Raw genomic sequence first — 14,108 nt, forward strand, 5'->3', positions numbered from 1 at the left:
ATGGATAGGGAGAGAGGGCAGGAGGAGATCAATAAAATAAGGCAGGAAAGGAGGAGGTATGGGAAAGGAAGTGGTACAGGAAGGGGCGCCAGGAGCATATGGACAGGGAGACTGGCACAAGATGAGATGGACAGAGAGAGATGGAGGATAAGATGGACTGAGAGGGGACAGGAGGAGATGGTCAGAGAGAGGGAGATGAAGAGATGGAGTGAAGGAGGAGTTGGGCAGAAAGAGAGAGAGAGAGAGGCAGAGAGAGAGAGAGAGAGAGAGAGAGAGAGAGGAGAGAGAGAGAGAGAGAGGAGAGAGAGAGAGAGAGAGAGGAGGGAGAGGGAGAAGAAAGGCAGTGAGGGGGGGAGGAGAGAGGGAGGGGGAGAGGGAGGGGGGCCGAGACAGGCAGAGAGGGAGGGGGGCCGAGACAGGCAGAGAGGGAGGGGGGCCGAGACAGGCAGAGAGGGAGGGGGGGCCGAGACAGGCAGAGAGGGAGGGGGGCCGAGACAGGCAGAGAGGGAGGGGGGCCGAGACAGGCAGAGAGGGAGGGGGGGCCGAGACAGGCAGAGAGGGAGGGGGGCCGAGACAGGCAGACAGGGAGACAGGGAGGGGGGACGAGACAGGCAGACAGGGAGACAGGGAGGGGGGACGAGACAGGCAGACAGGGAGACAGGGAGGGGGACGAGACAGGCAGACAGGGAGGGGGACGAGACAGGCAGACAGGGAGGGGGACGAGACAGGCAGACAGGGAGGGGGGACGAGACAGGCAGACAGGGAGGGGGAGGAGACAGGCAGACAGGGAGGGGGAGGAGACAGGCAGAGAGGGAGGGGGAGGAGACAGGCAGAGAGGGAGGGGGGAGGAGACAGGCAGAGAGGGAGGGGGGAGGAGACAGGCAGAGAGGCAGGGGGGAGGAGACAGGCAGAGAGGCAGGGGGGAGGAGACAGGCAGAGAGGCAGGGGGGAGGAGACAGGCAGAGAGGCAGGGGGGAGGAGACAGGCAGAGAGGCAGGGGGGAGGAGACAGGCAGAGAGGCAGGGGGGAGGAGACAGGCAGAGAGGCAGGGGGGAGGAGACAGGCAGAGAGGCAGGGGGGAGGAGACAGGCAGAGAGGCAGGGGGGAGGAGGACAGGCAGAGAGGCAGGGGGGAGGAGACAGGCAGAGAGGCAGGGGGGAGGAGACAGGCAGAGAGGCAGGGGGGAGGAGACAGGCAGAGAGGCAGGGGGGAGGAGACAGGCAGAGAGGCAGGGGGGAGGAGACAGGCAGAGAGGGCAGGGGGGAGGAGACAGGCAGAGAGGCAGGGGGGAGGAGACAGGCAGAGAGGCAGGGGGGAGGAGACAGGCAGAGAGGCAGGGGGGAGGAGACAGGCAGAGAGGCAGGGGGAGGAGACAGGCAGAGAGGCAGGGGGGAGGAGACAGGCAGAGAGGCAGGGGGGAGGAGACAGGCAGAGAGGCAGGGGGGAGGAGACAGGCAGAGAGGCAGGGGGGAGGAGACAGGCAGAGAGGCAGGGGGGAGGAGACAGGCAGAGAGGCAGGGGGGAGGAGACAGGCAGAGAGGCAGGGGGGAGGAGACAGGGCAGAGAGGCAGGGGGGAGGAGACAGGCAGAGAGGCAGGGGGGAGGAGACAGGCAGAGAGGCAGGGGGGAGGAGACAGGCAGAGAGGCAGGGGGGAGGAGACAGGCAGAGAGGCAGGGGGGAGGAGACAGGCAGAGAGGCAGGGGGGAGGAGACAGGCAGAGAGGCAGGGGGGAGGAGACAGGCAGAGAGGCAGGGGGGAGGAGACAGGCAGAGAGGCAGGGGGGAGGAGACAGGCAGAGAGGCAGGGGGGAGGAGACAGGCAGAGAGGGAGGGGGGAGGAGACAGGCAGAGAGGGAGGGGGGAGGAGACAGGCAGAGAGGCAAGGGGGAGGAGACAGGCAGAGAGGCAGGGGGGGAGGAGACAGGCAGAGAGGGAGGGGGGAGGAGACAGGCAGAGAGGGAGGGGGGAGGAGACAGGCAGAGAGGGAGGGGGGAGGAGACAGGCAGAGAGGGAGGGGGGGAGGAGACAGGCAGAGAGGGAGGGGGGGAGGAGACAGGCAGAGAGGAGAGGGGGGGAGGAGACAGGCAGAGAGGGAGGGGGGAGGAGACAGGCAGAGAGGGAGGGGGGAGGAGACAGGCAGAGAGGGAGGGGGGAGGAGACAGGCAGAGAGGGAGGGGGGGAGGAGACAGGCAGAGAGGGAGGGGGGAGGAGACAGGCAGAGAGGGAGGGGGGAGGAGACAGGCAGAGAGGGAGGGGGGAGGAGACAGGCAGAGAGGGAGGGGGGAGGAGACAGGCAGAGAGGGAGGGGGGGAGGAGACAGGGAAAAAAGGGAGGGGGGAGGAGACAGGGAAGAAAGGGAGGGGGGAGGAGACAGGAAGAAAGGGAGGGGGGAGGAGACAGGGAAGAAAGGGAGGGGGGGAGGAGACAGGGAAGAAAGGGAGGGGGGAGGAGACAGGGAAGAAAGGGGAGGGGGGAGGAGACAGGGAAGAAAGGGAGGGGGGAGGAGACAGGAAGAAAGGGAGGGGGGAGGAGACAGGGAAGAAAGGGAGGGGGGAGGAGACAGGGAAGAAAGGGAGGGGGGAGGAGACAGGAAGAAAGGGAGGGGGGAGGAGACAGGAAGAAAGGGAGGGGGGAGGAGACAGGGAAGAAAGGGAGGGGGGAGGAGACAGGGAAGAAAGGGAGGGGGGAGGAGACAGGAAGAAAGGGAGGGGGGAGGAGACAGGCAGATAGATAGAGAGGGGGAGGAGGTGTATGCTGTCATGCCAGTCTCTGCTCTTGCCACACACATTAATCTTTGTTAACTGTTGCTATGCCATTTGTTCCTAAATGTCAGAATTCCTACTATGCATTCCACAGGAGTCAGCTAAAGATGGTTTCTGATGTGTAAACTGAACAGAAGTCAGAAAACACAGGGCGAATTGCTCTACTTAAACAGAAGTGTGCAAATATCCAGGTGATATGTCATATCATTCTAAGAAATGGAGAAGTTGGATAATTGATGACGCTCTTCTGTTAGCATTAAAAATTTAAGAACTAGACCAATTCAAGATGTAATGTAGAGCCTAAACTGGCTCATGTTGTTTCATAGGAATCAGTTAAGCAATGTAAATATATTAAAATAAGGTACTAGCAAAGAAGAACACTAGACAAAAGAGAAACAGTCCAGCTTTCATGGAGCAGCATCAGTATTTTCTGCTCTGGCTGAATTTTGTTTCCAATCTGTCTTAGGATTCCACATTTACATTAATACATTTTAATTTACAGATCAAAAACCACAAAGTGAACAGTTTATTTACGTTGATAAAATGAAAGTATTATTGTTCACTTCTATGCTAGGTAAAAAAAAATCCTTTTCTACATGAGTAATATATTAATCAGCCATTATTCATGTATTTACTGGAAAAACAGTTCATCAAATAAATTGCTGTAACTAGAGGGAAGTTTATCGAGCTTGACAGATTTCTGATATATTCATGTTACACGACACATATACACATTATCATTCATACTATGCATTGTAAAACAACAATTCGTGAAATTATAATTTGGAGGAACACAGTTTAAGCAGATAACAAGTAATGATAGATTTACAGTTCAAAAATATCATCCTCGTTATAAACTAAGGAGAAAATGGAAATTATAGCATAGAACAAAAATGTCTGATTCATTATGCTCTCATAAATATTGGAACATTATAAGTGCATACCGAACTGATGAAAGTAATGAAATCAAGTAACAGTTCATGAAAACTACACTATACAAAGTGATTGTTCAGAAAGAAACTACAATTTCCTTCATTCACCAGAGAATGACGTGATATGTTGCTACTAAGAATTGTTATCTGCATTCACTTCTTCCTGAGAGATATTTGCAAACCTTGTGGTCTTGTAGCAGAGGCATGAGGAAAATCAAGCATCAGCCAAGAGCATCCTATACATGCCAATAAGTGAATGTTACTGTCACATTTGAGTCATTCAGTTCCATATTTATTACCAGAGGTCTGCCTGGATAAGAAATATGCTATCCACTCTCCATCTGTAAGACTTATTTTCATCTGTTGATATTATGATTTTGTAAGTCACATTAAGATATTTGGTATGCCTTGTCTGAATTTTCATTTACTGAAGTAGGATCTCATAATTTACACTCCACAAACTAAAAATGTGGAGGGCCCAGCCATAATCATATTTTAACAGAACATATCCTATCACATTTTTTAAATGAATATCATAAGTTAAAATTTTCTGCCACAATTGCTGGTATGGATTTTGTGGAAATTTTACATGAAACCTTTAGGCAACATTGGAAGGCAAATGAAGTTGTGTTACAAAGTGTCATCTCATCTCATATACTGTTATATGCTAGTTTTGTAGTTCATGCACACTAATTCACCATAATATTAAACATGTTAGTGTGCTATACTTCCACATGTAATTAGCACTGCAATGTGTTCTTGGAAATATATTTAAGAGAAAAATCAATGGATTCACTGATTTAATACTCATTACTTGTGTTTTATGTGACACACAGACTGGAGTCACACCATGAAACTAAGATTCCAGTGGATGGAGTATCCTAGAATAGCCTACGCATAACTTTGTGGCACCTTTTGATAATTGTATAAGTGACTTCTGTTACTGAAAATGAAAAATAATAGCTTGGATGTAAGCAAGATGTTGGTACAATAGAAACAGAATGTACATGTGACTGTGCTAAAACTCCAAGAAGAAGAGTGTCTTGCTCTCTTTAGCCTTTACACGTGTCAACAACTTGTGTATTCTCTCCAGAACACTGTACTCAAACCAACATAGTGACACTCCATCACAAAGGGCAATAACAGTGAACTGAAACAGTAGAAAGAATGCAGAACACTTTTTAATAACGAACTTTGTGGAAATATAATTAACAAAATGTGGATATACTCAGGTCATATTGAAAGAATGAGCCCCAATAGACTCTCAACCAAATTATGCAATTATTTTTCTAAACAAATAATCAGTAATTCAGGGGTCAAAAAATCAGAATGGATGTATATGAAGAATGAAGAAAATGTAGAGGAGAAGGAAGAAAATCAATAGTTGAAACTAATGTGGTCCATAGTGGCTATTACAAACAACAACAACAATAATAATGCAAGGCTGTCATTGCAATAAGTCTAACATCAAAATTTTAAGGAAAAACATCACTAATTTTACACTACATATTTCCTTTATCCATCTAATGCTGGCTTAGACATCACAAAAAACTGGAACAATTGGGAAACTTAGAAAATGAGAAATAATTTTATCTCTAAGACTGAGGAATCTGTACAGCTATCTCTGTTTTAAAATATACTACTCAGAAAAATAATGTTATCAGTTGCCTGTGGCTTGAAAGATTTGCAATAGTCCAGGATTATTTGCTCCACAGCAAAGATGCTCTTCTCTGATGGTATGTTGCATGATGGAAAGGAGTAATATAACATTCACCTGCTTGAAAAGATAGGGATATGTGCTTTTGTCTGTGAAAGCAAACTATTATGTCATTCCATGCCGTAAACTGAATTTTTTCATTGATAAACATCACTGTTTCATCCTCAGAGTGCTGATATCTGTTTTAGATTCGCCTTGTGGTGAGTCATGCTATTCATTGGAATATCTATCACATTTCTGTTTCTTTATGGGAACTTTGGATGTAGTATTTACCTTTCATTTGATCAGTGGACACTTTCTTGCTATTTATTTCCTAAATTTGTGGATCATTTCAAGTTCTGATATTTAGCATTTTAATATATTACAAGAGTGTGTGTTTTTGTTGATTCCCATTTATATATCAAAAGCAGTTTTTCTGAAGCCTTCAAATTAATTGAAAATGGAGTCTCACCTTCACCCCTTTCCAGAAATGAGATTAGTTTCAATGTCTACTACAGATACAAATTAAGGGTGTGTGTTTTTAGAAGTTTCAAGACCATAGCAGGCATTGGTAAATAGAATTATAAAGCTTCATTGTGTCTTTCAATATTTTTTTTTAATAGAGGTAATTAAATCAGCTTCATTTTTCTTGTACAAAGTAGCCAAAACTTGGAACCACTATGGACTAATGAGGTGTATTATGTCTAGTTAGCTGCAATAGGTGTCCATTTCATCTTTCACCAACCTTTGTCAACAACGCTGAATGTTATCTCTTTCCAAAACTTAACGAGATCCTATTGATCCCTGCAGCTCACTACTCTAGCACAGTACCGAGGATGTGTGTTAAGCATGAAAGTCCATTACACGGGTGAGCTGCTGTTACAAAATTTGGACTTCTATTTGTAACAAATGGACAGTTTTCAATGGTTCCAAATAAACCAAACACTGAGAATATCTTCAGCAGCTCCACATCAATATTCTCTCTGTTTCTCTCTCGTCCTCTATTTTTTTTTCTTTTTTTTTAATCACTGGTGTACTACACTCAGTCACCAAGTTTTCTCTTTTCACTGTTAGTTATTTAATGTGCAGCCACTCTCATATAGTTTATTTTTTATATAAATTTGTCCATAGTTCAGTTGTTAGTGCCCTTTCTACACATCCGAAAATTTGTTTTACCTCTCTCAAAACAGTTTCATGTAGAAGATTGGTGGTTTTCTGTAAATTCCTTGAATTTATAACTGGATAAGTTTGCATGTCCTTAGCAGTCACTGCCTCGTATTTGGCTTCCACATTAATAACAGAGGGTGCTGTTTCAACAAAACCACCTCCATTTGCAAATTCAAAAGGTAAAATGTCTTTACTGAAGAGGTTGACAAGTTTTTGTTTGTTGCATCTTCCATTAAATTTATAAAGAGTTAAGGAATTTTGACATCTCACCTAGAGTAAGCAACCTTAGTTTAGCGTTCACTGCAAGAGTATGTAAAAGAGTATGTAAAAAAGCCACTATATCCTTAATTTTCTCCTTAGCATCAAAACATTACCCAAACTACTGACAAATCAACAGTCAGAATTTGTTGTTGTTGTTTAGTGTACAGTCACCTTGCTTCACCTTGAACAGAATAAAATCCACATTATTATTTTATTAATGTACTCTCAGTAGTCTTAACTCTGATGCACACTGCTGTGGCCGCACACTTCGGACATCGTAGCGCCTATCCGTTCACAGAGCCTGCAGAACAGCTTCACCAGAGTTTGCAGCTAGCCTAGAAACAACTTTGCTATGCCAGGCATGTGATCACAAATAGTTCTGGCATATACATTTGCCAATGGGCTTTATAAGGTGGCACACTGCCGGCAAAAGGTAGTTCAATGCATCGCTCAGAAGAATACGGAGCTGCCGCCACGGCCAGATGCCTCTTCCACCTGGCCAATCTCTTGGTATAGTCGACGAACCTCTTGACATTGTAGAACTGTTTGTGTTCACTCCCCATGAAGCAGTGGGTCTTTTTTATTATTAGTATTATTACTACTATTATTTGTGTCTATCTGCAGTTGGGATTGAGTCAGTTGTTCTTTTGGATATTGTATTATTGTTTCGTTTTGGTGAGTCCAATAAGTTATTTTTGGTCTAGTGTTTTCTACATTTCTATTTTGCCAGTGCAGATACTTCACAAACTTTAATCACCCAAGTGCTACAAAGAATTAATGGAGAGTGGCAGACTTCACATTATCTACAATGCAGGTAGCCACTGGCCAGGGATGTTATCCATCACATGCTTCACAATTAGCACAAATTAGTGCATGTAAAACACTTGTAACCAGAAGATAAGAAAGAAAACAGATTTCTTTCAAGCCATGCCTTTGCAAAAATTCCACGAATACCTTTAGACTTTGGCTACCTTTACGTTCAGTTTGCAATGTCACTTCATGTAGAAGACTTCACTAATCACATGTAATGTAAGCAGACCAAAATTTTAGTATTTACCTTTAACTACAAAATAATTATTAGTACTGTGTATATTTATAGATATACACATGGATATCCACATTGGTACAGGTTTCTAGCTGAAAATACTGACTGCAGACATCCACACAGACTAATTATTACAAATGTATGTTTCAACCAACTTAATGTGTTCTGTATGGACTACCACTGACTTGTTTTGCTGTATCTTGTGCAGGCCACCTATCATTATAATCACAGATATTTCCCCTGTGTCTCTGAGCAGCAGCAGTCCTCTTAAAAGACATGTGCATCTTCAAGCATTCTGCAAGAAAACTGCCAACCAAACAAGTTGTGCTCTTATTGATCCACTTCAGTGGCTAGGTGGATGGTACATGTCACTGGTTCTCACCAGATCATCGCACATCGAGCAATGCCTGGTACATTATGTATGATGCAACAGCACTGCCACAGGCATTCCATACGAAATTGCTGTAATTACTTTACATCCAAGGCTTTTCGGCTAAATACAAATTATACTTCTTATTTGTTTTTCTATGATGCAAAATGCAGTAAATCCAAACTACAAACAGTTAAGAACAATTTTTGTATAGTTTTTCACACTATAATAATTAACACCATGACAAGTGAAGAGTCCATTTCAGGGTGCCTCAAGACTTTCATTTCTCACAAAATATGTGGAAAATTGCAATGGGATGCACAGAGATTATAGTATGTTGACAGATTCCTAAAATATAGGGTAAGAAAGCTGATGCACTGTTCAGCTGTAAAAAAGAAATAATACAGCATACAGCACCTCATAAGAATATCAAGACCCTTCCTAAGATTACTCAGCAATACTTCCATGCAAATGGTAGTTTATTTTCTTATATTCACTAGCAATTTGGCACCAGATTTCACACTTACATAAAATATGATAACACAAATTTGTAAAAATGGCTGTTGAAATAATGACTGTAACACAACATTCACTTCAGACTTGGGAATAAAAACAGTGTAACACAAACCTGAGTGTGGCTATCTTGGCGAGCATAGCATCACAGACAGTGACATCTCCCTTGATGGGCACAGCATGATTCCGATCCAACTCTAAGCGCAGTGCTCTCAACACTGCTTGACTCAGTCGGCTGATTTCAGCCAAACCTTTAAGGCCTGGGCGATCTAAAATTGCAAAAAGATTAGTACTAACATGTTTTATGGCACATGGTATTTGGGAAATAAAGTGCTGTAGGTCGCAAATAAGCTCCAAAATGATGTACAAAAAGAGTTATCAAAATTAAGCGACCCTAATATGACATGACTTAGTCTCAATTTAATTAGATCTTAATATTCAATATAATTAATATTTTCATGAAGCGTTCTTAACCAAGTTTGTTCCCTGGTGCTAAGTTATTCTTCTCTCTCTCTCTCTCTCTCTCTCTCTCTCTCTCTCTCTCTCTCTCTCCATCCATCCATCCATCCACATCCATCCAACCACATTATCCTAGTTTAGCACCCAGTACCCTGACCGATCTAAGGGGTTGTGTTGAGAGATGAGGAGGTAGCGAGGAGGAGGTGCGGGGAGGGGGTGGGGGAGAATGGCTGACAGCAGGGAGGGAGAGGCAGCTATGGAACAGGGTAGTTTATGCTAATTTAATCCTATGTCTCCTGAGCATGTACATAGTCTGAATTCAGAACAAAGTTTGCCTACTCTGAATAAAAATGATAATATAAAAGATTAACATCCCCTGGATTAAAGGAAAGCATACATATCATCCAAAAATAGTGTAGGAAGAACTATATGTTTATTACAAAGGGAAGAGCTATGGTTCATGAAGAAGAAACACTCAACACAGTGATACAGAACTATGCACAGTAAGTAGAATGTCTGTGTTGTACATGTTGTGTGGCAGATTATAGGTCCAATGTAAGGTCACAAGATGCATGCAGAAGTCTTGTCGGCGTATGTGTACCTAAGAAGTGCCACATGTATGCAGGCTACCTAGGCTATGGTGTAGCACCCTGATCCTCGTATCAAATCCCAAGTGGCATCCAGTCAGTCATGTGGCACTTCAGTTTACAAAACCACTAAGACTTTTACAGAAATGGTTAATGGAATGTTGGCAGTTTGGAATGAGTTCAATTCTGCAGAAAGCCTATTTCTTCCGTATCTCACTTCACCCAAACCAGGACCCATAAAATGTCAATTTTTTGTCTTAATAATGAGGTCACTAAGACTGTAACTGGGTCTTGTGGTCAGAAACCGCAGTGGAAAAAAGAATTTCCAAACTGAAGCTGATCAAAAACAGGCTTCAAAGCTTAGAAGCTGAAAATGTCTCATGATGGTGGAATAGCCACAGTTCATTGGATTTACCAGTTCTTGAACACACTGACACGAATGAGAGTGGATTAATGTGTATAAATGATGCTCATCAAACTAAGGTCTTCCTGAATGGGGAGAATCAAAATTCCTGGCTGACTCCACTGCTGTCACCACTCTATAAGACTCAAACAGAATAATATGTTGGAAACATTCTGATTTGTCTTCTCAGCATTCCATTTTCTGGCATCCACAGCTCTGCTCACTATCTCCAAATGACAAAATGACAATATGTAAATGCAAATAACAACAGTGAACTATAAATAAAAACTGACAATCAGTAAACAAACCTATAGCTACCAGAATGCCAACATGCGAAACAAAAATGCTATGAATGTATGCACTAAACTGATATAAAACCTCTGATGTACAACACTCCATTCTCACAAAACAGTTCACATCATAGGTGTAGCTTCATAACTGAAGATTCACTCAAGGATACAACACAACATAGAAGAAAAATGGGTTGCATTGATGATGGTTTGTAGTAATTTGTATTTGAACATCTCATGCCAGATTATTACACCTCATTATATTAATCATACTCCATTGATCCCACAGAAAGGAATCCCTGGGATGCGGCAAACAGGGAAGAATGTTGGTTTTATTTAAAAACAATCCAATGACATCAATTAACATTATGAAATATCATAATATTACAGTTAAAATATTGATTATACTATAACCCAGTAGATACATAAATATTAATTGTTTCTGTGAAGATACTCTTCAATGGAGTAAAAGAAGTAGCCCAACAAATTCAGTCCTTAATTCCAATAAATTACCCACAAAGCAGTAAGTGTACCTTGGCATGTTGTTGTAAACATATGTAGTCATGTATTGTGATTCATTTCTGTAGAAATGTTAAGCCTGCGAATTCTTTATAGAAAGTGTTTTTTTCTTCTTTACCTTAGGCTTCACCTGTGTACACATACGTCACAAACTGCACACATCTGATCTTCCTCCCTCTCTCTCTCTCTCTCTCTCTCTCTCTCTCTCTCTCTCTGTGTCCATCTTCTTCTCCTTCTCTCTATTCGTATCCTCTTCACCCTCCATCTGTCCATGTACTACTCCACCCTCGCTCTGCCTGTGTCCTCCTCCACCCTCTCTCTGTCCTTCTACCCCAACCCCCTCTATCTGTCCATCTGTCCATCTGTCCATCTGTCCATCTGTCCATCTGTCCATCTGTCCATCTGTCCATCTGCCCATCTGCCCATCTGCCCCCTCCCCTCCCCCTCCCCCTCTCTTCCCTCCCCTCCCCCCCCCCCCCCACTTCTCTGTCTCTCTCTAATGTTATCACCACCAAACCCCAGTAGGAGTTAGGTGATTCTTAGTACTTCTTTCCACACAATGAGTTATATGACTACCAAATTTAGTTGAACACACACACACACACACACACACACACACACACACACACACACACACACACACACACACACACTCCTGGAAATGGAAAAAAGAACACATTGACACCGGTGTGTCAGACCCACCATACTTGCTCCGGACACTGCGAGAGGGCTGTACAAGCAATGATCACACGCACGGCACAGCGGACACACCAGGAACCGCGGTGTTGGCCGTCGAATGGCGCTAGCTGCGCAGCATTTGTGCACCGCCGCCGTCAGTGTCAGCCAGTTTGCCGTGGCATACGGAGCTCCATAGCAGTCTTTAACACTGGTAGCATGCCGCGACAGCGTGGACGTGTACCGTATGTGCAGTTGACGTGAGGTCTCCACAGTACATCGATGTTGTCGCCAGTGGTCGGCGGAAGGTGCACGTGCCCGTCGACCTGGGACCGGACCGCAGCGACGCACAGATGCACGCCAAGACCGTATTACTTCGAGCAGATAGTTAGAGAACCAACTCGTGAAGCTAACGTTTTAGACCTCATAGCAACAAATAGACCGGAACTTTTCGACTCCGTGAATGTAGAAGAGGGTATCAGTGATCATAAGTCAGTGGTTGCATCAATGACCACAAGTGTAATAAGAAATGCCAAGAAAGGAAGGAAAATATATTTGCTTAACAAGAGTGATAGGGCACAAATCGCAGAATATCTGAGTGACCACCATCAAACGTTCATTTCTGAGGAAGAGGATGTGGAACAAAAATGGGAAAAATTCAGAAACATCATCCAGTACGCCTTAGATAAGTTCGTACCGACTAAGGTCCAAAGCGAGGGGAAAGATCCACCGTGGTATAACAATCATGTACGAAAGGTACTACGGAAACAAAGAAAGCTTCATCATAGGTTTAAGAGTAGTCGAATCACAGCTGATAAGGAAAAGCTGAACGAAGCGAAAAAGAGCGTAAAGAGAGCAATGAGAGAAGCATTCAACGAATTCGAACATAAAACATTGGCAAACAATCGAAACAAGAACCCTAAAAAGTTTTGGTCATATGTAAAATCGGTAAGCGGATCTAAATCCCCTATTCAGTCACTCGTTGACCACGATGGCACCGAAACAGAGGACGACCAAAGAAAGGCAGAAATACTGAATTCAGTGTTCCGAAACTGTTTCACTGCGGAAAATCTTAACACGGTCCCTGACTTCAGCCGTCGCACGGACGCCAAAATGGAAAATATCGAAATAAACGATATCGGAATTGAAAAACAACTGCTATCACTTAGTAGCGGAAAAGCATCCGGACCAGACGAGATACCCTTAAGATTCTACAGTGATTATGCTAAAGAACTTGCCCCCTTTCTATCAGCAATTTATCGTAGATCGCTGGAAGAACATAAAGTACCTAGCGACTGGAAGAAAGCGCAGGTCGTTCCCATTTTCAAGAAGGGTCATAAATCAGATGCGAATAATTATAGGCCTATTTCGCTTATGTCAATCTGTTGTAGAATAATGGAACATGTCTTGTGTTCTCGTATTATGACGTTCTTAGATAATACAAATCTCCTTCATCATAACCAACATGGATTCCGCAAACAGAGATCATGTGAAACTCAGCTCGCCCTATTTGCCCAAGAAATTCACAGTGCCGTAGACACTGGCGAGCAGATTGATGCCATATTCCTGGACTTCAGGAAGGCATTTGATACGGTTCCGCACTTACGTTTAGTGAAAAAAATACGAGCTTACGGAATATCGGACCAGGTTTGTGATTGGATTCAGGATTTCCTAGAAGAAAGAACACAACATGTCATTCTTAACGGTTCAAAATCTGCAGATGTAGAGGTAATTTCGGGAGTACCGCAGGGAAGCGTGATAGGACCTTTATTGTTTACAATATACATAAATGACTTAGTTGACAACATCGGTAGCTCCGTGAGGCTATTTGCAGATGACACGGTTGTCTACAAGAAAGTAGCAACATCAGAAGACTCGTACGTACTCCAGGAGGACCTGCAGAGGATTAATGCATGGTGCGACAGCTGGCAGCTTTCCCTAAACGTAGATAAATGTAATATAATGCGCATACATAGGGGCAGAAATCCATTCCAGTACGATTATGCCATAGGTGGTAAATCATTGGAAGCGGTAACGACCGTAAAATACTTAGGAGTTACTATCCGGAGCGATCTGTAGTGGAATGATCACATAAAACAAATAGTGGGAAAAGCAGGCGCCAGGTTGAGATTCATAGGAAGAATTCTAAGAAAATGTGACTCATCGACGAAAGAAGTAGCTTACAAAACGCTTGTTCGTCCGATTCTTGAGTATTGCTCATCAGTATGGGACCCTTACCAGGTTGGATTAATAGAAGAGATAGACATGATCCAGCGAAAAGCAGCGCGATTCGTCATGGGGACATTTAGTCAGCGCGAGAGCGTTACGGAGATGCTGAACAAGCTCCAGTGGCGGACACTTCAAGAAAGGCGTTACGCAATACGGAGAGGTTTATTATCGAAATTACGAGAGAGCACATTCCGGGAAGA

The 14,108-nt window shown here is 43.9% G+C and overlaps 1 protein-coding gene across 1 annotated transcript in view; it reads right to left on the reverse strand.

The window, feature by feature from the left end:
* LOC126469982 (probable nuclear hormone receptor HR3) overlaps positions 1–14,108 on the reverse strand; it is a 444,061-nt gene that overhangs the window by 9,374 nt on the left and 420,579 nt on the right. The window contains exon 9 of the mRNA XM_050097426.1: positions 8,862–9,015. Coding sequence (XP_049953383.1) covers positions 8,862–9,015 — 154 coding nt within the window. The remainder of the gene's footprint in view (positions 1–8,861; positions 9,016–14,108) is intronic.

This window comes from Schistocerca serialis, chromosome 3 (assembly GCF_023864345.2).
Source record: "Schistocerca serialis cubense isolate TAMUIC-IGC-003099 chromosome 3, iqSchSeri2.2, whole genome shotgun sequence".
NCBI lineage: Eukaryota > Metazoa > Arthropoda > Insecta > Orthoptera > Acrididae > Schistocerca > Schistocerca serialis.